Source organism: Anguilla rostrata, chromosome 1, assembly GCF_018555375.3.
Source record: "Anguilla rostrata isolate EN2019 chromosome 1, ASM1855537v3, whole genome shotgun sequence".
NCBI lineage: Eukaryota > Metazoa > Chordata > Actinopteri > Anguilliformes > Anguillidae > Anguilla > Anguilla rostrata.
Window position 1 is genome coordinate 7,571,413 of NC_057933.1, and position 26,373 is coordinate 7,597,785.

The 26,373-nt window shown below is 42.1% G+C and overlaps 2 protein-coding genes across 3 annotated transcripts in view; both read right to left on the reverse strand.

Annotated features, from left to right (window-relative positions):
- slc25a21 (solute carrier family 25 member 21) overlaps positions 1–18,893 on the reverse strand; it is a 112,933-nt gene extending 94,040 nt beyond the window's left edge. Inside the window, exons 1-2 of one of the 2 annotated variants that reach the window (XM_064309665.1) lie at positions 18,432–18,893; positions 17,986–18,074 (exon numbers count right to left, since the gene is read on the reverse strand). In XM_064309665.1, coding sequence (XP_064165735.1) covers positions 17,986–18,055 — 70 coding nt within the window. In that variant the 5' untranslated portion in view covers positions 18,056–18,074; positions 18,432–18,893. Of the gene's footprint in view, positions 1–17,985; positions 18,075–18,431 lie in introns of those variants that run through there. The other variant, XM_064309742.1, reaches the window with a different exon arrangement.
- A 2,462-nt stretch (positions 18,894–21,355) lies between these two features.
- Positions 21,356–26,373, reverse strand: part of plekhh1 (pleckstrin homology domain containing, family H (with MyTH4 domain) member 1) — a 46,504-nt gene continuing 41,486 nt past the window's right edge. The window contains exons 27-29 of the mRNA XM_064307968.1: positions 26,232–26,321; positions 25,466–25,612; positions 21,356–24,693 (exon numbers count right to left, since the gene is read on the reverse strand). Of these exons, the coding sequence (XP_064164038.1) occupies positions 24,505–24,693; positions 25,466–25,612; positions 26,232–26,321 (426 nt within the window). The 3' untranslated portion in view covers positions 21,356–24,504. The remainder of the gene's footprint in view (positions 24,694–25,465; positions 25,613–26,231; positions 26,322–26,373) is intronic.

Genomic DNA, 26,373 nt, shown 5'->3' on the forward strand with positions numbered 1-26,373 from the left:
AACGACAACATCATGTCCACGAGCCACGCAGTTCTGCAGGAGACAGCTAGCACGCGGGTGACAGCTGGTACTCGGTGGAAACCTGGCACAAATTTGGGAACAACAAACGCAGGGGTAACTGAAGGAACCCAGGCGGAGTTCAGTGACGGGGCTGGTCCTGGAGGGGCCTGCAGTTTCAGAATATGCTTCATAGCCAGCACATGACATTGCCAGGGTTTTAAACTGCACTGCTAGGCCCAGTCAGTGCACGAGCTTGAGCTGAGCTCTTTTACTGAGCACACTAACCCACCAGGAGGCACTAAACCTTCCCAGCGCTGAATAAAAAGCAAGAACGACATATGCACCAATTCTCTATCAGCTCAAATGCCACCAGCCATTCATTTAAGTGGGTACTGACATTTTGTACCAACATAAACAAACAGCGCCTCTGTTGGGCCGCCTGTAAACATGGGTGAAACTTCACTGAAGAAATGTCCTTTAACAGTCGCTAACCTAACAACGATGGAAAACATACTCGTATGGACCAAGCTATTGAATTAATCTCTCAATTGTTGGCATTGGTACAAGAAGCTGAAATGCTAGCATGCGAAGCAATCATGTGCAACAATTTCACGCACCACCTACTTTGCATGCGGAACATCGGTGCGCAATTTTCATATTTATTTACCGTTTCCTGAATAAAGAGAGAGAAGGAAATCCCCGTAGATGATACAGCATCGCGACAAAAAGAGGTTCAGGGTATGGAGGATGAACATCCCCTTTGTAAGAGCGAGTTTCAGTTCGCCAGAGTATCCTGCTTTTCCACTTAGATGTGCCTTGTTTATCAGAATGTAAGGGGGATAACAGAAAACAAAGCAAGACTACAGTCCACATCCTGCGTGAAACCATTGTGAGGTTTACGGATATATTAGGAATCATTTCAATTAATCATCCAGGACAACGAATATAAGCAGTTATCTAATATGCATGTTACGTTCATACGCTTTTCAGAAATGTGCAAAATGAACCGTTTAGAGGGCCATTCAGTTACTCATAACCATATCCCACAATGCACTCCTTCCTTCCGTCCATGAGCATCATTTTGTGCTCGATTTCTCATTCTCCCAAATACGTCCCTGAAGAATATATGACTCTCCTCCTTGGAAGCTTTCCGCTCCTCGGTTTTGGAAACGATTCAGCTTTGAGGTTGCAGAACAAACCGCCGTGTTCACTCGACACGGAGTCGACGTCGGGTACGTTTTCAATACCACTTCATTATCCTCAAATGTCCACGGCTTCAGAAAGTTAGTCAGACAAACCTCGTGCTTTTTCTCATTCGACAGACAAAAAAAAAAAATTATTAAAATGCTGTCGGCCTTCCCACATATGCACACGCTGATGGTCAGACAGTCAGCCTGTTTCAAATTAATGGAGGAAGGAAACGGTTCATTTAATTTAGCCTTTTTTTTAGAGATTGAAAAGGGTATTGATATCAAATATGATTTTAAACTGCAGCAGAGGAAGAAAGAAAATGGATGTGATTTTCCTCTTTATAAAAACATTAAATTGTTTACATGGACAGGTCTGCAAATGATCTTTAGCCATAGTCTACACAGTACATGACTAACGTCTAAGACTAATGTACAAGAATAAAGTCTAAGACTAGTGTACAAAACTGTTTAAATTTAATTTAATTTATTAGGACATATTCTTAACCCAAATATGACTAAAACCATCCAATCTCAAGCTACCATACAAGATGCCAGTAACAGGAATGTTTGTTCTTCACAGTTTTTGCAAAGCATGGACTGCCACCAATTAATATATACCATATTAACACTAAAGTAATTTTAAAAATATTATATTATGCATTATATGTTTTGTTTTTAAAAGCCCCAAATTGTATATATAACAGCACCATACCAAAGTTACTGAACAAGAGAGATTTTACTGAGCATATCTGGTCATGACATCCAGTGGAACTCAGGCTGTAGCTCTTGGCTTTAATGTGTTGGGTTGCGAGTGTGTGTGTGTGTGTGTGTGTGTGTGTGTGCGCGTACATGTGTGTGTGTGTGTGTGGGGGGGGGGGGGGGGCAGAGTGTTCTGACCCACTCATGGAAATGGAATTTACCGGAAAATATTGAAATTAATACTCATCATCAAGACATATTACCGAAACTTCACAATGCATTAGCAAACGTACAAATTATTGCCGTTTTGAGATATTGTAATGGATTTTTTCAAGCAATACATTACTGGGAAACGTATTTATTTTTACATTTCCCCTAAAAGGTCCACATAATTTATAATATTTTGCAGCATATTCAATTATTGCAAGGACTGACGGGGTTGATGGGGAAGGAGGGGGTGTGGGTGGGTTGTGGGGGTGGTCGGGTGTGGGGGGGCAGGGGGTCTGGGTTTTGGGGTTCAGGTGCTGCTCATCTGGGTTTCAGAGGTAGAATTCCAGCTTTAAAAACAAACCCAAAGCCACTTCCCCACAAACAGCCCTCTGAAGCCTGCCTCCAGCAGCTCCACTGACCGGCACAGGCCCGAGAACCAGGATGTTTGGGTTACAAAAATGACTCCGCCGTGCTCTCCACCCGCTCGCTAATTGCCCCGGGGGTAATTACCCTGCCCCCCTTTCACTTATCCAGAAAACCAACAGAAATGTTATTAAAGTCTTAGCAGAGTGGTAGGGCAATAATAATAATAAATATACAATAATAATCACATTTGTAACCTGTTCGTCCTCTTAGAACAACACAGTTAGTGCACCGTTGAGTGCCTGGTGAGATTAGACCAAGCAGTGCCAAAGGCCTTCCGTTCAGTTTAAACTCCCTGAAAGAGATCTGTCACACAGTGATTTATGAGGGCTCCAATATTCTCACAAGAAATTCTTTTTTTTTCTTATGCTAAACTACCATAATGGACAAAAAACAAAATTATACCAGGGAAAAATAAAAGGTAATTGAGGTAAAAACATATTTCTAAGATTTTAAATAAAAATGAAAAGTATGCTTTAACTTCCAGATAATTCAGACATTTCTTTTCGATAAACATTTGCAATCAACAACCAGGACTCTGAAAGTGTGTACGTTTGCCTGGATGTGGACAGATGAATCGGCTCCTCATTCCCATGATGCATTTGTATTGAAAAACATTTAATACCATGCAGGGCTCGATGCAGAATACCACTCCTGCATTCACAGCAGTTTTCACAAAAAATGACATAATGAGAGAGCGTTCTAGAGTGTTCTGGAAAAGAGAGGGTAAGCACAGGGTAATGGCAGGGTAAGAGGGGGCTCTAGATTATTATGGAAAAGAGAAGCTAAGCATAGGGTAATGGTAGGGTAAGAGGTGGTTCTAATGTGTTCTTGAAAAGAGAGGGTAAGCGCAGGGTAAGAGAGGGTTCTAGAGTATTCTGGGAAACAGAGGATCAGTACAGGGTAAAGTCAGAGTACCACAGAGTAAGAGAGGGTTCTAGAGTGTTCTAGAAAGCAGCTGGGAAAAGGCAGGCCATTAAGATGAGAGGCCTACAAGGGATGAGAGATAACAGGTGCTCCCCGCTTACTGGGTGAGTATAGCCAAGGGGGACAGTCGCACCACACAGGGGTGCTCGTGCTCTCCCCCCCCCCTTCCCCCCCACCACTTGTGTCAAGCCCCTCCCCTTCCGCCGCTGGGCATCGTGACAGCAACAAATCAAAAGAAAGCAAAAGCGATGAGTGACTGCACTTCTCTTTTATCCCGCTGAGCCATCCCACCATCAACACATCACACACTCACTCACCGAACCTCTGATGCTGCAGTGACTCATGGGCAGTCCAAAACACGCGACAGGTGAACCAGCAAACATCAACGACGGTGCGATGCGTAGCGAAGGAGCTGATGTAAGCGAGATCCGGCTTTCTTAGCGCCAGTGACTGTGCTGCCTTTCCTTTGTCAAATGTACGCCCCTATTTTTTTCTCATTAGGTGTGTGAAGAACGCATGTGCACCTGTGCGGAGAATAACTGTGAATTTCTCAGAGGATGGTGTGGGCTCCAATGTGATTGGCTGAGCTCAGCTCCAATGTGATTGTCCAATGAATCAAGCCAGTTTATTTGGCTTGTTGACACCAGCCAGTGAGATTAACTATCTTTGACAGGGCTTTTTCTGGCACACTGTCTTTGATGGAGTTCCTATGATCCAACTGCATGCTAGCTGAAATAATAAAATGTCTCTTCAATAACTTTTCTATTTTTATTTCTAGAATGTACTGCAATATGTTTATAACTGCGCATAAAAACTGCCCCTTAAAAAAGATACATGTACAAGAACCGCACCTACTCTAAGGGACTGTAAACTCTGATCGCTGGACTGTGAAAGCACAATTGAAATAATTCAATGAGAAACAAATAGAGCACACATGGGATTCGGTAAATCTCATTTCATTTTACGTAGGAAGAAAAGAAATCGGAAACCAGTTGGAAGCGCCGTTTAAAAAAAGCAGCGGAATTGGGGGGTGGGGGAAGAATTTGCCATCAAATGCCGTGGTAGAAAGTAATCCGCTCTGAGCGTTTGCTCCAGTTTGCTTTACCTCTGGACATTCATTCAGGCTATTTTCCATACGCGTCCCCCCGCCCCGGCTGGCTGTGACGTACGGGCTCCCGAGCTTCTTATCGAGAAAGCATCTGTCCCGCGCGTGCCTGTGAGGCTGTGCCAGCACGCGGGCCGGCTCGATCTGTGCGGTCATTACTGGTCCCCCCTCTGGACCCACTTCAAAAAACCCGCCCTGCTCCCACTCTGTGTGGTCCGAGTCCCGCGGCCGCGGCCAAACCCAGGCCCCGGTCTGCGACGCTCTTATAGGAAATTGATTATTTCTCAAACAGGCAGGTAGGGGAGGTTGTTGCTTTTTTTTTTTGTATTCTTCATATGATTCTAAAACGAATCTTTCCTTCTAACTCAAGTATAACCACCCCCACCAGCGGTACTTTTCTCAAGTATACGTTCAACATAGCTATTCATGTTAGGTATGCCTTTGTCTCCCACACCTATCAACACATCGCTGATGCTCCAAGCAAGTTAGCTGTGACTCACTGACTTTCAGTTGTGCAGGACAAGAATTAGGTCTATCTTCTATAGCATTCACAAATCACTAAACTGACACCTTTAGACACCTGTAGCCTATGTTTTCTCGGCTGTTGCTTAGCAACATGATTACCACCTGCAAGCCCGTGTGTGCCGCCGGAGCATGGTAAACCGGAGTCTTTTCCCAGAACCCTCTTCCCTATAATTCACGCTGTGCGGCTCTGCTAACTTGGTCTGAGCGCCATATGCGAGTTCCTGTATGGAGAAGTGATCATTCACGTACAAGTAATCCATTTCCTGGCAGTTGAGAAATATGACTTGCGGCTTCACCGGTGGTCGTCCGCGAGCGCTGACCTCGGCTGACGCCACAAAGACTGGAGTACGAGTGCGCGGCATGCGTGGCGGCTGAAGGTGACGTTTCCTAAATCGCGTTTGGTTAGCGAGTTCTCCGTTCGCCGAAGTGCCACTGACAAACCCAGGAGCAGACAGGAGATAGCGAAATATTCTCACAGCGGATGAGATATAAACTCTTTCATGCGCTCAACTGTGAGACGGAGGGAAAAGGCTTCAGAGTGTGAGAATGCCTTGGTCTCCATGACAACGTTTAATTTCTGAGCATAATGGTCATGCTTTATTTTAACCGGAGAGTTCTCCCGTCAAATGCAATCAACAAACTATTGTTACTGTATGCCTTCTTCTTAGACATTATTCCTGCCTTTTAACAGTCGTTACCAAGTTCACTAATAACCTTGACCCTGAACTGGTTATACGTTTACTAAAAAAAAACTGTTTATGAAGTAGGCCTAACAAAAACAAAATTGACAAAATACATAATTGGCCAATTTTTATACTTTCTCTATCCAAAATTGTTCAAAATAAAAATTCACAAAATTCTAAAGGACAGTGTTTTGTGTGTAATTATGTATGTACTCACACGCACACACACACACACACATATATATATACATACAGTAAATAGAAAAAATACAAAGGAAATGTAAAGGTAAGTATCCTTTACAAATATGTTCTTCGCCAAATAGTCTATAGCCAAACATCTATATTAACATGTTCAGATAAAACGAATAATTTACATGGCATAGAGTATCCCTGTGAGATAAAGAAGTTCACCAAACAGGAACAATAAATTCTCATGGAAATGTAATTGCTTGTAACTGCTTCAGCTTTAAAAAAAAAAAAAGAAACAAAAAGAAAAAAGAAGAAAAAAAACACCAGGTGAAATGAAATTATGAAAACAAACGAAACACTGTTCACTCCCATAGCTCTCTCCTGCCCCCTAGTTAAAAACAAAATGTATTGCAAGCTAAGTGTTTGAGGCTGGAAGCATTTTCCATAGAAGGAAAACCAAAGGTACAGTAAAATCTAAAACAGAGTGTGTTTTTGAGTTTACAACATTATGTTCAGTAAAACTGGACCATTACAGATATATTCCCCTGTCAATAGTCACAAAAAGTAAAAGAACTTTCAAAGACAATTTTGGGTGGAACAAGACTTCTAAGTGTTTTCTCTAGTGAAGTTTTAAGGCTGTTGCAATTAAAAAGGTTAAGTGGGTGTATTAAAGATTAATCCATGAATACGTGTCCATCTGATAACAATATTTTCTTAAGTGAAAAGTTAATTACAGGCACAGATAAATACAGTGAGCAGTGTTGCTTTCAAGTTAATTTTTGTTTCCTTAAATTCCTCTGATTGTACCAACATTACACAAAATTCAACAAAAGGCAGGAAATAGTATAATAAAAAGCCCTTTACAATATGATCATTTTATAATTATCATAATTTACGAAACATAAGCTGGACTTCGCCAGCCCGTTTAAAAGCTAATTGACATAATAGAGTCATGAAAACACTGGACAGTATTTTCCAAAGACTTTAGAGCTTGGAATTTTTTTACAGATGTTTAAAACTGCATACTTTGAGAGAGCTTGTTTGTATTAAATTATGTGTGTGGGGGGAAAGAGAAGAATAAACATTAATGATCCACCTTAAAATTATATAAATATTTTTTCTCATGAATAGTATTTAAACAAGTGGCCTAAACATGGGCAATATGCACTGTGTTTTATTTTTATTGTATGACATACAACTAAATGTGCCTTCAACAATCAAACACCCTAAACAGAAATGCAACAATGGCATCGGGCTGAAGAAAAGTTCTCCAAAAATGGACACATTCATACCACTATTCATCTTGCGGTCAATGAGCTGGAATTTGCTTTACACAGTGAGACAGCCAGAAGTCAGTAGAACCAATTTTCCCCGGTGGTGAAGCCAACACGCATCTCACTGATCAGGCTTGGACCAATCCAGACCCCCCCCCCCACCCCCAAAACAGCCCCCCCAGGCAGACTTTGTGAGTCTGCGCTATGCCCTGCGTTCCAGGCGGTTGCACAGGAGTTGGCAGTCCTCGCCGTCAGACTTCTGCTCTTTTCCCCGATCTACACGTCAGTTTTATATCTTTACTCCGTTGTATAACTGTTCTCATTTTAAACATAATAAAGACGACGACCGTTTTTTCCCCACTCGTCTTTTAAAATTTGAAATTCATGAGTATCTCATGCGTGCCTGCCTTCGTTTTATTGCAGGGCTCGCTCTTCTGAAGGGATAAAATATATATAGTAAACATTTTCAAAACAAAACTCTTTCAGTTTTGTTTCTCATTTTCAAATTTGCTTCTAATTCTGCCAAACTCCCAAATATGTCATCTTCCACTAGATCATAAATAATCAAATTGTCCTTCTATAAATCTCAGCCCTCAATTAGGTCCCATCTTGAGCCACACTCGCTATATGCTGAAGAACAAGTTGGCACAAATGCGCAACAAATCACATTTATGATTACTGTACTGGACTAATGCTGTGCATCTTGAGCCAGTTAAGAAAAGGGGACTGTCTGTAACCCAGCTGCAGACCTGTGGTCAGAGCAGGAGGAAGAGACGGAATGACTCTGGCGGCGCATACTATAAAAACCTGCGTTCTCTGTGTTTTCAACTCATCATGTAAAAGCGGCCGCGTTGGATAATTTAAGGGCTCTTTTTTTATTTTGTTTGACGGTGCTTGTTGTATATATATTTATATTTTCTGTGTTTGCGGTACTATAGACGCATTCTGAAAGCTGAGATGCTTGAGTATTTTCGCTTGTGTTGTAAGTTTATGAGGGCGTCTTTAAGACACTGCAGCGGCGTAGGCCTACTGATCCTGATCAGGGTCTACACTTGCTCGCATACTGGACTAAAATAAAATAATAAAAACTAATCTGAGGTCATAGTGTTTCCTTTTTTAAACTACTGATTATTATGCTAAAAGCAGGCTAATTGCTTGCACTAGCATGCCGTTAAATACTGCTGGATCCCAGTGTACATCAATTTAGATCAGCCTCTGCGGTTACAGTGTAGGCCCATCCGAAACACAAACCACCCGGGCGAGAGTGGGAAAGAGCAAGCCAGGATCAAACTGATCCGCACGCGAGCTATACTTTATTGCAATCTGTCTGAAACTGGACTCTCAGGGATCATTCCGAAAATTATCGGCTTCGCTTCAGCCAAGTGCCTCTCCAAGTCGCCAAGTCGTAACTTAATTAAGAGGTACAGAAAAGAGAGCAAATAAGAGTCAGACCAAAAAAAAAAAAAAAACACACGTGTCCTCACGCACAGGCAAATATACATACAGGCACAAAAAATGCATGCATTCAGGCTTGCACGCATGTACATACACGGACGGATGAAAAATGTCAGCACTGTAAACTTTAGCTTTTGTGATGGGGTCATTCTGATTTCCCCCCGACTACTTAGTCTATAAGTGCTCAATTAAGCGTGGCTTGTTTAGCTGATTTCCGTCCCAGTTACTTTATTGCTGCCATGTGCTGCGCGTTCTCCGTCTTTTTCCCTTCTTTTTTAAAAATTTAAAATGCTCCAAATAGCCTTAGTGTTTAGCCAGACCTGTATATTGCCCGGGCAGTCCGTTTTTGAAGCAGTTGAAAGCAGTTTTTGCGGGTTTACTGACAGACGCCGTGGCAGCAGGACCGAGGAGACTGTGACGTGACCGATGACAAGAAGAAGATCAGACCTGTGCCAGTCAGGGCAATGAGAATGTCTAGCCTGTCAGCTTGCGGGTCTTTACATTATAAGATATAAATAGATATAAATAAAACTAATATTAATATGCACCATAGACACAAATTACTACTACTAATACGATTATAATAATAATAATCATTATTATTATTGTTATTAATACTACTACTACTAATAATAATACTAATAATAATAATAATGTGAAAAAAATCAGTTAAAAGCTACTGATAAATAAATACAGTGCAAGAGGGCTCTTAATTTGCTTTGGTGCAAAGGGGCAGGTATGGCTGCACAACCTGAACGAGTGTTCAAAGCAGGATAGAGCTGATCAGACAGAAGGGTGATACTGACGCTGGATATCTTCGGAAGGATTTTTTTTTTTTGGGGGGGGGGGGGGGGTAGAAGTCACATACATGTGGTGATACTAATGAGGCTGTGCAAAGGAAGAAAAAAAAAAAGAAACAGACCTCAGGCCTGTGGACACAATGTCTACCTGTGCCATAGGAAACATGTGCACTCATAAATTACTCTTTTTCTGTGGAGCACGGTGAGTTATGACCCCTCTGGAGAGGCGCTGTTACACGGTGTTGACGTTCCCGTCTACGGCATCTCAAACCTCCTCATCCATGCGCGGTCCGGCTCTGGGGGGGGGGGAAGGGAGCCTCCAAATTAAGCAGGTCCAGGACACACTGGGTTTAGGCTAAACTTTACACCAAACATCGAAAAGGGTGTCTTCCTCGAGGACGTGCCACATTAGGAAGATCCAGCGTGCCAGCGTGCCAGTGTGCGTACAACCGCGGTAAATACTTTGTTCAGAAAATGTTTTCCTTAGTGGTTTGGTGCCACACAATGCCACATCTATGCCAGCATCACTCCAGAGCTTAGGCCAAGGAATAGAAACCAGGGTGTAAGAGTAGAATACATTTAGGGGTGTCTCGTGGCTTAGCCTGCAGAGCACTGTCCACATGCTCATTACGAGCCGCGACGTCGGCGGTTAGAGTCCAGCTGCAGCTGACCTTGGTTGCACGTCTCCCCCTCTCTTCCCCTGCTCTTCCTGTCTCTCCACACTGTCCGGTCCAATAAAGCTGAAAACTCCATTAATAAATATAAAAAATAAATACATTTTGTAAAAAAAATAATAATAAATTTAAGTACAAAAGATTTGTTTATGGAATCATTCACAAACAAAAATCTGACTAATTTCTTAATTGACAGCATGGTCAGATTTGAAAGAGGGTTTTAGAAAATGACTTTTTTTCCTTGTTGCTGAGGTGAATAATCTTGCAGTGTCTAGCAGTATGCTGAGCCAAGGATAGTCCAGATGCACCATGCTTCTTCTGCACTATAATGCTACAATATATAAAATTTAATAATTGCCCATTGAAAATGAAAAATTGCAACAATCCAGAGGCCAGCCTGCTACGTAGACAAATCATAATTTCCTTCTAGATCTGTTCTTACCATAACAGGGTTACTATCATTACTGTGTGTGTGTGTGTGTTTAAATTATTTTATTTACTTTGTGGTGAGAGGAAGGTTTTTAAATGTACTTTTTTCTTCCTAGACCACTCAGTGCATGAACAGATTTTACAAATGACACAATTAAGATAATGTCACTAGTCTACAAAAGAGCTGTACATTACAGATTTTCACAATAGTAAGACTCTACCAGCACCAGGGAAGCAGAGGACTATAGTCAGAGAACCAGAGAAGAAATATCAGATTAAATAACCATTATAACTTGCAGTTTTGCATTAATCGCTATGAACCATCTTCCTGAAGAAAGAGCTGACCTTTCAAAATACTTTTAAGGTCAAAGGTCACGGCATAAAGAGAGCGCACATTCTTCAGATTCATTGTAAAAATCTGTGTAACATACAGCATTGTTGAGGAATTTTATTATTATTATTTTTTTATAATTCAGTGAAATGTTTTGCAGAATACAAGAAGACACATTGATAGGTTTGCGAGACACTGTGCCAGTTATGTCAAGATCATGAAAAATTGCAGGAGGCATTGTTGTGATAGTACCTGTTCTTTAACATATTTGTATATATATATATATATTTACGATCAAAATTTGAAAATAAAAAATAATTATCACAATTCCAAAAAATCCTCTGGGTGTACTGAATATGTATCTATGTTGCACAAGTTCTCCAGTGATTACCCACGGGGTGTTAGGGCTACTCATGAATAACAGATGGACAATGAATGTGTCACGTACTAAGCTAACTACTGTGACTAGCTCTGTTACAAATTCACAGTGCTTCTCCAGACAGAACACATATGAGCCAGAAAGGACACATGTGAACAGCATTATTTAACAGAAAAATGTATTGCTCTCTCATTCAAAAAGAATGCTATATAGCTTGAGAATTGTATAATTTGTGAAATACCTTATGCTCAGCCACACAACTATTTCACGAAAAGGAACTCAATGCACATCTATTTAATAGTTTTTGACAACGTACAAAAACCACGGTCACAAATAATAAATTCTGACTGTGATTCTTTCCTAAAAATAGTATATGTATTTTACAACTAAGAGTTTTAAATAAATTAAGATACAGTTCTTTAATTAAAATGTACACAATGCATGTCACACTTATCAACTATGATTTTCATACAGTACATAACCATTATCACTATGTTTTCCTTTGCCACTATACATTATATTTTAATTGTTTATGATGGAAAATAGGTGTTAAATATCAAGCAGCTGCAATTGACTATGAAGGATTTTTGTTTATAGTTTTCAGTGTCATTAAACATTTAGAATCTCACTGTAGTGTCACCCGAGTAAAAGATGTTATCGTATCCACGCCGTCACATGAAACTGTTACTCATCCCGCCTCTTTAAAACACTCATTTTTATCATCCAGTTCTACCTGAAGACGGCCCTCCAGAAGAGACTTGGGAAACACAAACTGCAAAGACCACAGACTAAGCAGAACAAGATTTTACTGCATACCAGCCAATCACTTTCAAAGTGAGGTGCTGTCTGTACCGGTGCAGTTTTCTTGGCTGTCTGTGAACAAAATGTATTTGTTCTACTGCCAAGCTACTGATCTAATGACTGAATGCTCTGTAATAGCACACAACTGTGCACACATTGGCACATCACCCAGTGCAGCTTCCCCATTTTAAGTTGATTCCGGTAGCACGACGGTTTTCTATACTCCGAGAATCGGCCATGAAGGAGGTGCAACTGACGGTAAAAAGTGAAAATAGGACAGAAACCCCTCAGAGCTCAGTTCACGTCGCGAAAAAGGGCTGCGCCTCTGCTCTCTGCCCGAGTCACGCGCCAAGACATGCGCCAAAAAGCATGCGCCAAAACCATGCGCAAAAACCAATGCGCTCCCCTGAACACGGAAAGAACGGAGAGCGTTTGGACGCCGCGCCGCAGAGCGGGTTCCAAAACCAACATTGCTTCAAACATGAGGTCATCTAAACATCTGTCCACAACATGTCCGCCAGGAGTTCAATCAAAGCCCGTTAAGCATGTACAATCGTTTCTGGAAATAAATATTAGACCTAATTCTGCTCTGATTGTGGCAACTCGACGGGGGTCTGGAAAGGAAGCTCTTATTTATAGAGGACATCTCTGTCGGCGAATAATCCTCTTAAAACGTCAACTCTGTTTGGTTCTATTTATTTCATTTTCCTTCTTTTCTTCTCTGCCTTTACTTAAGCTTAGCGGATTTAATTATTCAACTTTGCCTAATCTGAGTTTCGCAGTTTTAAACAAATTAAAACGTAGGAAAGGCGAGTTTACTTTTAACTGGGCTCTGGACATTGTGCTCTTCAGACAATGGCGTGAACTTTAATCACAGGCGTCTGTTTCTTCCTGATGAACTTAATTTACCGAAATTTGATCTGCTCTCCAAGCAACAAATCAAAAACTAGTCTTGGTGTAAATCTTATCAAATGACAATGGTCTAATGGGGATATACACTGCAAAAATAATTACTCACAAATTTTAGGGAGTTGCACTTAGTCTTTAAAACACATTTGTAAATCAGTATTAAAATGACCTGTAGGAAAGGAAAAATCATAAAAATCTTCTGTTCAGAAGATGATTCGCTATTTTTTCCTCTCAATCTCTCAGAGAGTCAGATACCAATAAAGCTGAAAGTTGAAACTGAGAGAGAGAGAGAGAGAGAGAGAGAGAGAATAAAAGGAACGGGTTTTTAGTGCCATCCAAAACCAGGCAGGCAAACACCACAGCAGTCCAAATACGTGAAGAAAACACAAAACAGGACGTCTCAGAGCAAATATTGCTGGGTATCCTGCGTACGCCAGAACCTTTCACCCAGAACACCATATTCCTACCCAGTGCGCAACGCATGCCGAATCCAATAACCACAGGCCAGGCACAAATGCCAAAGCCTTTACTGAACTGTTGCAGAAACGTTCACCCTTGCGCAAATTTGAAGGAAAAGGAATTATCATTTTGGCTTATCTTAAGTAAGCACATATGTAATCCCAGAGTCAAAACTAACTGTCATCATAATTGGTAGCTGGTGGCCTTAGGTACAGTGAACAGTCTTTGAGTTTAAAAAAAGAGATGACAAGGAATCACCTGGTTTAAAGAACCTGTCAAGCTCTTTCAATACTTTAGTTATGCCATTACCAGTCAAAAGTATGTAATATTTCATAAGTCAGTCTAAACACAGCTGTGTGAATGTTTTTACATGAAGCCAATATTTGCCATGGAACACAAAACTCCTTTAAATCTGAATATATTATCTCAATTTCTAGCCATTTCACAGACACCAGTAGAAGAGCATCACTGCCCCATTGTGGACACTTTTGGGATTACATTTATTGTTTTCTGGTTTATAACAGTACAGATTGGTCAAGGAAAAAAACCCCCACAAATGGCTAGTGTGTTATCGACACCATTTATATATCAATCACTTGTTCTTTAATTTTTTAGTCCCCCTTTCTACTTCTACATATGCCTTTTTTTACAGGTCAAATATATAAATATTTGTCTGATATTCAATATTCGTCAGATATTTACCGGTATTCCTGACAATTTGCTTCAAAGGACTTCTACATTGAAAAAAATAACAAGCACATATTAATTTTGGCATTATGAAAACATATTAGAATTAACAAACTGAGAACAGGCCATCTTTAATCCATTTGCCCTTTGTGGTACAACTGTCATTAGTAAACCTTGTCTGTGACACTTCAGTCTTTATTCTCCATGCTCCAGCACCTACTCGGCGCTCTCAACCAATCAATCAATCAATCAGTCTTTATTTGTACAGCTCATTTTGTGAGGCTATGACTTCACTCAAAGCGCGGTGCGTGACGTGTAGGTGACACCACCAAGGATTATATAACCGAAGCCTGAGTGGAGGGCCCCTGGGGGGGGGGGGGGGGGGAGACAGCCCTTTTTATCCGGCCACGTTTAAAAAAAAAGAGCCCGGGACCATCCACCAACTGGAAAAACCACACCGGACCATGACCGGATCGCACATAAATTAGTGCTAATGTTTCTCCCCACCTCGTTAACGAGCGGCTGGGAGACAAGCGGCACCCCCCTTGAGAGGGGCGGTGTTCGCGGTTCAAGCCCGAGGCGGGGTAGTAAAAACGAAACACAGTGAGGTCATTCAGCTGACTGCCACGCATGTTTCTATCGTGGAAGCCGAACGGCAGGGCACTGACAGACGGGAGGCTGCACAGGAAGGCCTCGGGACCGAATACATCATCGCGCGGCAAGACCGTGCTCGCCGATGTCCCGGTTGCACCGCGGAGCCCTACAGACGGCAGGTCCCGACAGGAGCTCGCGCGCCGTGGAAACTCCTGACCTTCGGCCGCTTTATTGCCGTTACATCACTGACATTTTCCCGTCGGGGGAGGAAAAAAAAACGTTTTTCTTCTGCTTCAACACATTCCCATCGTCTGCTTCTAACAAGTCATGATGGCTGTATCCACATTACTATTTGTTCTGGTTACATCACATGGTTAGCAATACGTTCACGCATTATACACGCGGAAACCTCTGCTTCGTGCTAGGAAACACATGATCCATACAGACACTTCTGCTCACGTCCCATGATAGCTGCAGCTGAAACCAAAATTCTCACGGTAAACGGGAGAGAAATCCACTCCAGGTGGTTCTGATCAAAATACCGCTCACACCCAAGGTTACGCAAGCAAACTAGGGCTGCATCCAAAACAGCTTACTTGCCTACTATTGAGTACGTAAGCTGAGCACACTGAAGGAGAAAGCTGTTTAGTAGACGAAATTTTCCCTAATTGTCGTGCACTTAAAATCCCAGGATAATATATTTATTTCCAGGGTTTCGCTGAGTGTATTTGGGAGCTCACTTTCCTGGAAGTAAACCACACTTTTTTTTTTAGAAGGTCCCACAAAGAGGAAGAGGCAGAGCCGTCTTTGAGTCCCATAAATCAGAGAGGAAGAGGCCTTTTTACTACGAGGGTGAGACGTCCTCAGTGCCGTTGGAAAATAGAGTGGAGGATATTTTGTATACTGCCCATCGTGTAGTAAAAACAATTTGCACTAAACAGTAGGAACTATTTTCAGTAATCAGTACATATTTTGAGGCAGTGGCAACCAACCCTGTTCCTGGAGATCTACCGCCCTGTAGGTTTTCATTCCAAGCCTAGCAAAGCTCAATCTCATGCAACAGCTACAGATCTTGTTGAGCTGCTGATTACTAGTCAGGTGTGCCAAATTAGGGTTGAAATGAAAACCTACAGGATGGTCAATCTCCAGGAACAGGGTCGGTTTACCACCGTTTTGAGGACACAGTACTTAGGAGGCTGCGCCCATTCGTTTCTTCTTCATTTCAAGGACCAATTGGTAGGCAGAGGTGGAAAATCCAGGTTCAGAAAGTAACCCCACTCCCCAGTGTTTTGTTCCAAAAGTTGCAAATTAGCACAATTCTTCAGCCAGGAGGCAGAACTTAATTAGTGAAATCAGCTGAAAGCAGAGTTCATGGGTGGAAGAAACACATGGCAGAACCTTCACTGCCTGACCCCTGGACTTTCCACCTCTGTCGACAGAAGACATGGGTGTCCCAAGTTCTACTGAATCTGAGGGGTCAGAGGGAGACCCTGGGCTTGGAGGGAGACCATGGTGTTGGAGGAAGAACATGGGGTTGAAGGGGTCTCAATTACCTGGACAACGGGCCTGTTAGCATCCAAAGCATGGAGCGATTTTTCCAGCAGTGACAAGGCTTGACCATCAGCTTTCCACAAAATCGGCACATATGACAAACAGTAGAATGCCCATGCTGCTCCGCATGTGAACCACAGTCTTCACTTCCTCTAGAGATAGCTGTCCCGCCAGAAGACATGAGTGTGTTAGCGGGAACCACAGGACACTTTGCTCTGGTTCACATCCTCCACTTCATTCGAAGGCGCAACCTTCGCACGCTTAACAGTGTATCTTATCTGTGCTGCGCAGACCAGGAGTGTTGAGTCTTATTTCAAAAAGAACGGTTTGCCTCCAGAGAATTCTGCCGGACTCAGTTCCGCTTCACGAAGGTGCAAGTCTTCGCAATTTGTGAGCTACTGGTAACTTGCATACGCATATATCCAAATAACCCAACACCATGGCAACAACGGCATTTTTAAACTGGAGAAAGGTAGGCCAAAATCCCTGGGCAAGTCAGCTGAGTTTCATAGTGGAATCTGAACATGCATCCGAGATCTACCTAGTTAACATGAATAAAATAAACACAGACGTTTCAAAACGCCAAAGTGACTGTAACCCGCAAGTGTACAAGGTCAGAATACAACAAAAAGCAAGGCTATCATTAAGTGTAGCGCGTGCAACTCGGCTAGATCGCCAGTGAAAAACACAGGAAAGGTTGCCCTTGGCTAGGGGCGATTTCGCCTTTAGCTGACTGGTAACGTAGGCCATTTGCCTGTGAAAATAAAAGGGCTCGGGTTCAAATCCCACCTTTTGAATATGTTTGCCTGTAACACCATAAACTATAGTCTAGGGTTTGGCATAGGCCTATTCCTTTCTCCAAAAATATGTTATGACATAAATAACTTGTATAACAATGTAACGGTGGAACAGGCAATATTTTCCCCCAAAGCTGTTGTAGTGCCAACTATTCTAATAGCACGTCACTTTACTAAAATGTTAACACAACAGTAAGCACGCGTGATGGTCATACGTATGGGTGTATTTTTCATGAGACACAACCTATTTTTATACGGTCTATGGATACAACACAACATACAAGTAACCGGAATATAAAAGTCTTAACTTCATTCGAAAATAACACTGAAGCCTTTCTGGGCGAATAACAGCATGCTAGGACAAGCCTACAACCGTTGTCAGCATTTGTTTGTGTCATTGGGAAATTTAATAACTTGTTTTACTTCCAATGCAATTTTAAAACAACATGTTAGTTACTTACACTCTGAACACAGAGTACATGTTTGTACTGTACGGCACAAGACAAGTAGCCCACTGTCGGAAAATTACATACGCTTACAAAGGACCTAAAATGAACGCGGAACCAATGCACACGAGTGTGTGTTTAAGGAAGGCTCCAATTTAGAAGACCATCCGGTTTGAATCTTGTTTAATAATCGGTAAACACGAGCCAAAAACGAGTAACCATTAGCTTTGAAGGATACATTTCCAATTGTTTGTGGCAACCAGAAAATCTAGTTCTGTTAATCACGTAGCTACAATTTGCCCTAAGGACTACGCCTCGAAAATGCATCAAGGTGGAATCTAGTCGCATTTTACTCCAGCACACATTGGCAGTCTTTATCAAAACACGTGTTTTGGTTATAGTTCGCTATTTAAAAGCTACTGCCTTCAAAGTAACTGGAGTGACTTACCCGCCGATCCACCAGCAATGATCTGATGAGATGCTTCCCGTAGTAAGCTTTGCTGTTTTAAAGCAGACATTTTGTGCGTTGCGTTGGAGCTGCAAAGAAACAAGAGTTAGCTGAACACCACAGTGAAACTTCTTACAACGTTATTTTACAGGCGCCGTTCTTAATGCCACCAAAGCCGAACACGGATGGGGAACAAATAGCCAAGTTGCTGGCTAGCGATCTAGTTTACAGATCCCAAAACCTCCTGTATTTCACGTGGAATAGGCTATGTAGCGGCTAGATCTAGCCTACTTAATAAGCATCTCCGAACAAGTAGTTAATGTTATATTTTCACTCAATAGCCACTTTTGTTTGGTTAGAAAAGTGTTGTAGTGTACGTTAGTGTATATATTAATTGTGTAGACATGCGTCAAATGATTTGTATTAAATCGGTTACAGATACCTACTTTTCTCTGCAGCTGTTGGGAATGAACCACTGGAAAAGGACGCACTGCCTGTGGATTATCGGAAACTACTTTCAGCAGCAAGTGCTTTAGGGCTGATACGCTAGGGAGCTGTAGGTAGCCTAAGCAAGGAAGAAGCCGCAACTGGGGGGTAAGGGAAGAGTTAGTGTACCAACGTTAAGTGTTTGGAACCTGCGGACTGTCGTGACACGTGCTTTATTACAACCAGGGGGTTTGTTTAAAATCTCTCTTGTTCAAGTATCGATCGGCAACAACGTCGCGGTCGTCCTTGACTAAAAAGAATCTCAGGTACAGTGAGATAAGCTGTTAGAAGAGGAAAAAATGAATAGTTTTTTCTTTAAATAGTGATATACAGCTTCTATTTAAGTATTCTTTTGAAACCTATGGATGTTCCTGCAATATATAGCCTAGGCCTAACGTGGAACAGATTTCTTGTTCGTTTGGCGTTAGTTAAAATAGTTGGGCTACTTCCTATTTGGGAGGCTATTTCACGCCGTTTCTTATCCGAAGAAAAACACCACCAATGCCGAATTTCAGTTGCAATAAAATGTTTCTTACATTTCGTTATGCAACGAATAAAGATGAGAGATAAATGCTTAGAACTGTACACACATGTGGCCGTGAGCTGCACAATTTTTTGGAATGTGCATCTGACATGCCCAAGTCCACTGAGGTCACTTGCTATACATTAAAACCATTACACTCTTCTGAGAGTGCCAGGAAAGTCATATAAAATTAAACATTGTAAACTTGGTATTAATGAGTCCAGCAGCTGTAATTTAAACTAACAGAAGTGCACCTTTGTTCAGATTCTGAATTAAAAACACAATGCAGCATGTGTAGGCCACCGATGGCATTCAGAGAAGTAAATTTGGTGAAAATTGTATTCAACCAGGAACCAGATTCCTCAGTAGTTTTCTTGGCCTCATTTTTTATGAATTTATAGCCCTAGAGAATTGGAACACTTATTTGTTTTTTTCCACTGTAGCTTCAGTTGCTAAAAACGTTATCTTGGCAGAATAATTTATTAATATTTTAAAAATAAGTTTGGAGGTACACTGCATGTCCGAAAGTATGTGGACAGCTGAACAACACACCCCTATGTGCTTGTTGAACATCTCATTCCGAAACATGGGCAATATGTAGTTGGTCCCCCCTCTTCTGCTATAAGAACCTCCACTCTTCTGGAAAGGCTGTCCACTAGATTTTGGAACATGGCTGCATGGATTTTCTTCCATTCAGCCACAAGAGCATTACTGAGGTCAGGCACTGATGTTGGGTGATAAGGCCTGGCTCGCAGGTAGCATTCCAATTCATCCTTAAGGTGTTTGATGGGATGGAGGTCAGGGCTCTGTGCTGGCCAGTCAAGTTCTTCCACACCAAACTCAGCAAACCATTTCTTTATGGACCTGTACATGAGGGTATTGTCATGCTGAAACAAGAAAGGACCTTCCCCAAACTGTTGCCAGGAGCTTTTGTTGCTCCTAGATATTTTCACTTCTCAATAACGGCACTTACAGTTCACTGAGCTTTTCAGTACGACCTGTTCTACCGTTCTACTGCCAATGTTTGTCTATGGAGATTGCATGGCTGTATTTTTGTTTTTATGCACCTGTTAGCTATTGGTGTGGCTGAAGTAGCCAAACCCACTAATTAGAATTGGTGTCCACATACCTTTGGCCATGTTGTGTATATAGGAAAGCAGCTATATGGGGATATCAGTTAGGGGTACATAATGTATTTTCATGCATACCTGTCGGTAGTTTTCAAAAATTATGTTAATGAAACAGTGTTTGGCCAATCTAAAATCTAAATCTAAAAGTCTTTGTAGCTGCAAAAGCTGAATGGAGTCCTCAAATTCTTTGTTGCTACACAATATGTATGTAAACATGTCTATGTTCACAGATCTTCTTGTTAACATCGTCTTTTTTTTTTTTTTAGATATCTTCCTCATGAAATGTGCAGACATATCGTCATGAAACTACTGTTTTATCATTTAAGCTGAAGTCAAATTCAGAAAAAGAAACATGACAGCTTATTAAACAATACATGCCGTCCCTACTGCACGTTATCGGTGTGTATTTAAAGAGAAAGAGTCCAAAACTGCTATAGTTTAACTCATGCGAGGGTAAAAGAGTAGACCTACCTGTTACTAATTACAAGACTTTTCTTTGCGGGAGTATTACACGCAAACAGAGAATTTCTTGGAATATAAGAAAAAATTTGATTTACGGGACTTTGTTGGCAGGAAACTGCCATTAACACTCTGTCCCTCCTGAGTTGTGTAACTCCAAGTATTCCAACCTCGCCCCCCCCCCCCCCACCCATCTTGGCTCCGTGGCCCTCCCCTCCATTTTTCTGTCTCTTTGTGAACAAGTCAGGCTCCAGTCAGTCGTCTAATAAATAGGCAAAATCTTTTTTTTTTTTTTTTTCTCCTCACCAGTCTTTATCCCCATTAGATAGCCTGTCCAAAAGAAGCCTGGTCATTTTCATGCACATGATTTAGGTATTCATGTACCCCTATGGACTGTTGGCAGTTCTTCAGATGGCTGAATTAGCAGAGTCCCTGGACATGGCGGATCATAGATCATATTCACGTTAACGGCTTTTAGGAACCTGCTCCCGATCCCGCATTGGGTCCATTACTTAGTTAACACGTTACCCGGCCCTAATCCCATTTGCAGTTCACCAGGCAAGAGGGATAGCACTGCCGAGACCACACTCAGTTTCCCTACACGGCCATAGATTGAATCTACTGCAGATGGCTCAAGTGTTCAATACAGAGCATAGGGGAACATACAGTACATTGTCATCGAGCAGGTGCAACACTCACAGACTGAAGCTATCGTTCATTGATACGCTGATCTCTCTCTCTTTCTCTCAAATAACTAGAGATGAGAGGTAAATAAAAAGTTTCAAATTTATTTTCAACACATTTTTTTTTTGCTCTTAATGCACAAAGGCCTACAGAGTCCAACACACTGACATATTTTGTTCTTTTCTTTACCTTATACAGCACACGTGTCAAGTACAGTTCATTAATTCCTTCTGCTACATTAAACAACTTCAGCCACTCAAGATTAGGTTTTAAGGAAATTTAAAAGGCTGACCAACTTGCTTAACATAATTCGCTCGCTTACTACAAACATGTTTTCCCCCAAAACAGCCAAAAGCAAATAAATAGAGCTAAACTGACAAAGTGGTTTGATCCAAAATAAAGAAAACAATATTCAAGTGTACTAGCATTAAGACAGTTTCGGTCTGTCTCTGTTTCCCACAGAGCAAACCTGTCAGTGAAGCATTAGCAAGGGGGGGTCCACTTCAACCCGCCTTCAAGCGCTGGTCTTTTCCTCCACGTTACTAATGCAGGGGTGTCAAACTGCAGTCTTGGGGGGGGCATAGTGTCTATTAGGCTTTCAGTGTGTTTCAGTGATTCATTTTAAAGTTACAGACTGGCTGAAGAGTCACTCACACTCATGGCTATCCGGGGCCTAAATTGGTTGCCAGTTGACAGGAAGCCACAAAAACCTGCAGACACTGCGGCCCCCCAGGACTGGAGTTAAACCCGCAGACACTGTGGCCCTCCAGGACTGGAGTTAAACCAGCAGACACTGCGGCCCTCCAGGACTGGAGTTAAACCTTCAGACACTGTGGCCCTCCAGGACTGGAGTCAAACCTGCAGACACTGCAGCCCTCCAGGACTGGAGTTAAACCAGCAGACACTGCAGCCCTCCAGGACTGGAGTTAAACCAGCAGACACTGCGGCCCTCCAGGACTGGAGTTAAACCCGCAGACACTGTGGCCCTCCAGGACTGAAGTTAAACCCACAGACACTACAGCCCACCAGGACTGGAGTTTGACACGCTTGCTCTAATAGGTACCTCCATAGCCATCACTCGGGCTGTGTCCTCTCTGCAGTATATGTGTCCACCCCTGAAAAGCAGACTTCTCAGTGAAATAGAAAACAAAACACAGATAACATTAATCCTAGAAATTATTCAGAGAAAAAAATAACAAGAATAAAGACAAATAGCACATGAAATAAGAACACAGACTTGGTCTTCTACCTAAAAAAAAAAAAAAAAAACTTAATCTCTTATCTCAAGTGTTGAAGGTCAAGTCTAAACATCTTTGTTCCATATTGGAACATTTACTGCTACCAGCTGAACCATTAGTTGGATAGAACAACATCCATGCACAATAGTAGCGTTCTGTAATTTTGACAAAATACTGTAGGATGAAAACGTGGGTAACTTGATTTGAATCAAATTATGTTTGGTCAGTTTTAACCCTTCACTGTATTCATTTGGTGAGACAAGATGCCCATATGAGCTAATATGCTAATATGAGAGCAATACTGTGGATGACAACTAAACCTCATAATATTACTACACTAAGAATAACAACTGCTGTGTATGAATATTTGCTTTAAAAAGCTCAAAGGCTGTCGCCACAATTTTGCAGTCAACCACACTTCCCATTTTACAAACTTTGAGAGGTCTGGGCAAAGGTTGTGTTAAACATTGCACAGCACCTGGGAGGGGAGGGGGGGGGTCACAGGCCTTGTCCAAATACATGTGATTATTTTCTTATCATCTAAAAGATGACAATTGCAGTTAACTGGGTAAACCAAAACTTACAAAGATGTAAATCTCATTTCAAGCGGGGGTGGGGAGGGGGGGGGCTAGGGGGACAACAAACAGAAAACAGGACATTTTCTTTCAGATTTTGTTGTTTTTTGGGGGGGGGGGAGGGGGAGAGACACTAACAGTACCAAAGTTGGGGGGACGTGTGTCCCCATTTCCCCCAGGATCTATGTCCATGCCAACATCAGGGTTCAATCTTTAAAATGACAACATTAGCAGGGTTTTCACACTTAAAATAGTAAAAACTACATGGATGATTCACTCATACTCCAGAGATACAACAGACATATGAAAGGTTGATATCCCACAATACTTGCCCGACACAGCAATTCTTTACTGTGTTAGCAAACTCAATACCTCTGACATTTCACACATAAATCTCACAGATGCACACCGGAAAATAAACATTTCTCGTACAGTTCTTAAAGAACCCACAGCTTATATAAAGTTAAGGAGTCAAAATGACAAAACAAAATGAAAAGACTTAAAGTGGCTTCAGGCTTGGCCGAGTTCATAGCCAGTTCAGAAACATGCGAAATATGACACATGCTGTCGAATTAAGATAATGTCTGTTACAGCGCTTATGGACTGACTAGATTCCCTAGCACAGCCTCGTCTTTTTAAGGAAAATCTAATGCACACGGTCTCCATATAAGGGACTGGAGCAAACAAAATCATCTTCCCTTTTTTTATTGCATTCCTTTCCTGTTAAAAAAAAAAAGCCAATCTGGCATGGATGCACATTGAAGAGAAGTCAAGGCCAGAGTTCCAGGATTAGAACCTGATTATCTCCTTACAAAGTAGAGATCGACCAGCGGCTGAGCCAGTTAGACCAGTCCTCATTCTGGCTTCAAAATAAAATTCATTTTATCTTTCTACACAGAGTTCCAGACCACAATGTCAACTCTGTAAGTCCTAGAATACGCATTACTCCATTTGCATGTTTGAGCAGAAAGAGTGAGGATCGCTCTTTCGTCATGGAAATAGAAAAAAAGCAATTTATATGCAGAGACCGTGACATCCATAAGATGAGCATCAAAGATTTTTTACTCAGCTTTTTCCACCCATATACCAATGGTCTCTAAGACCAAAAATTCTAAATCTCCCCCTTTATAGAGTGCTTCCTCTGTGGTGAAACACACCTAGACTCACAGCAGGGAGATGGCTTTGCAGGTAGTTCACCAGTAGGTGGTATTAAACGCATGGTAAGGGCAAGTGCACCAGAGTAGGGTGTAGAAACTGAAGTGATGCTCTTGGATGACTTCCTGTTATGTTGTGGTCTCCATGGTGATTTTCAGGTTTGAGCTGCTGCTGCTGCTGCTGCTGCTGCTGTGATGCTTTCTTGGGATTGCTTTCTCTTGTGTTCTGGTTCCCATGATGCTTTGGGGGTTTTTTTTTTCCATGTTTCATCACAGTAGCGTGGGGCCCTTGGTGGTGCGTGTCATGGAAGGGAAGTGTCGGCTGTCTATGTCCCACAACTTCCTGTCCCCCATGGCCCTTAGCGGAGCGCAGGGGCCAGAGGGCTGTGGGCCACAGGGCGATAACGTGGAGGCCCAGTAGTTGATGTAGCTGGCCATCAGGAGGGTCAGTTCCAGAATCTTCAGGGAGAGAAGAGAGGAGAAGGGGGGGGGACTATTATTTTACCGTTAAGTTCATTGTGTTTCATTTGATTCAAGGGAATGAGTGGGCCTTCGCACTTCGCCGATGCCAATGAGAAAACCATGGAGAGCGGAAAGTCGTTAAAAAGCAGTTGACGCACATAGAGTAGGTCAAAGTCTTAGAGTTACCTGATATTCACATCTGTGTGAGGCGTAATCCAATTCACCACGAGACACACAAGAATAAAAAAGGAATAGCCTTTGGTTGAAGTCTGGAAAAATGAATTGGACCCAAGTCTATTCCTTTTTTATTGCTTTCCAAATCTGTTGCTTTCTGAGTACAGTGCTCTGCTTGCCAATCATACCATACCTTAACACTTCCCTTCACAGGGGTAATTGGACACATCACAAATTTGTGTGAAACATCTTGCTGGCAGAACCTGTCATTGAGTGTGTGTTACACTATGCGTCACCTGGCATTTGTTGTCTGTCTATAATCAATAACCTAATACTCTGTTACTCAAATCATGGCCCTCGAAGTCCATGAACTGCTGGTTCTCCACCCTCCTTTTATGTGGGAGTCAAGTGCGAATACAGTACGGCCAATCAGTAGCACTAATCGTTCAGTTAATTACCTGGGGAAAAAGAAAAACCAGGGCCCGGATTTGGATTTGAGGTCCAGATTTGAGTATCCATGTGTGATTCTGAGGTGTTGAGTTTGCAGAGGCTAAAGACCCAGGTATGTAATGGCAGCTACCCCCTCCCACTGTACCTTGGGCTTGGCCATGGAAAAGACCAGCTTGTCCACGGTCCTCTTCCCCAAACCCTGGTCCCTCATTTGGCTCACCACCACCATGAAGTCGTCACGACAACCACCAAAGGTTATCACCGACTGGTAGGAGTACGTCACCAGCAGGTGCTTGGGCAGAGAAGGGAGAGTTTTCATTGATGATGTCATAATGAACAGGTGACGTCTTGAACAACGATTTCTTTGAAAAAAAACACCCCCTGCCTTTGAACACTGATTATTTTTCTTCAGTTTCTTTTTCTTTCATGACTTGAATCATGTTCTTTTGCTCTGTAACACATTTCCAGATGCGTCTTTCTCCCCTGGGAGCTTGTGAAAGTAAAGGAGCGAGAACACGTAAATGACATGAAGGCGAAAAAGCCTGGTGAAAACAGTTCCAGCTGACATTGTTTATTTCTCTGTTGAGCTGGTTGGATCTTTCTGGGGAGAACACGGCAAATCAGACTGCAGTTTTTTTTCTCGTGAAGTTTCCCGTTTGAAATATAAGTAAAAAAATCATTCTAGACCAATATTTCTACAACTGGCCACCCACAACTGTGGGCTTGGCTTGGCCTAATTTCGAAGGCGGGCAAAAAAAAAGATCACAAACCAAATGTTTGAATGCTCAATGCTCCATTGAGAAATTTGAGAATGAAAAGAGTTGAAAATACAGAAACAAACCACATCTGACATTATTCTGAGAGCACACAATCTCTTTCACTCTCTCGCTTTCACGCTCTTGCTTTCTCACCATTGTGTTGAACTCCAGCACACTCAGTCCATCCTCATTGACTGCCAGCCACAGCTGGGGATGGTCCTCCATCGCACATGGTGGGACTGGCTGCTCACAGGACCACAGAAGAAGACAGACATAGACCAGGGACCACAGAAGA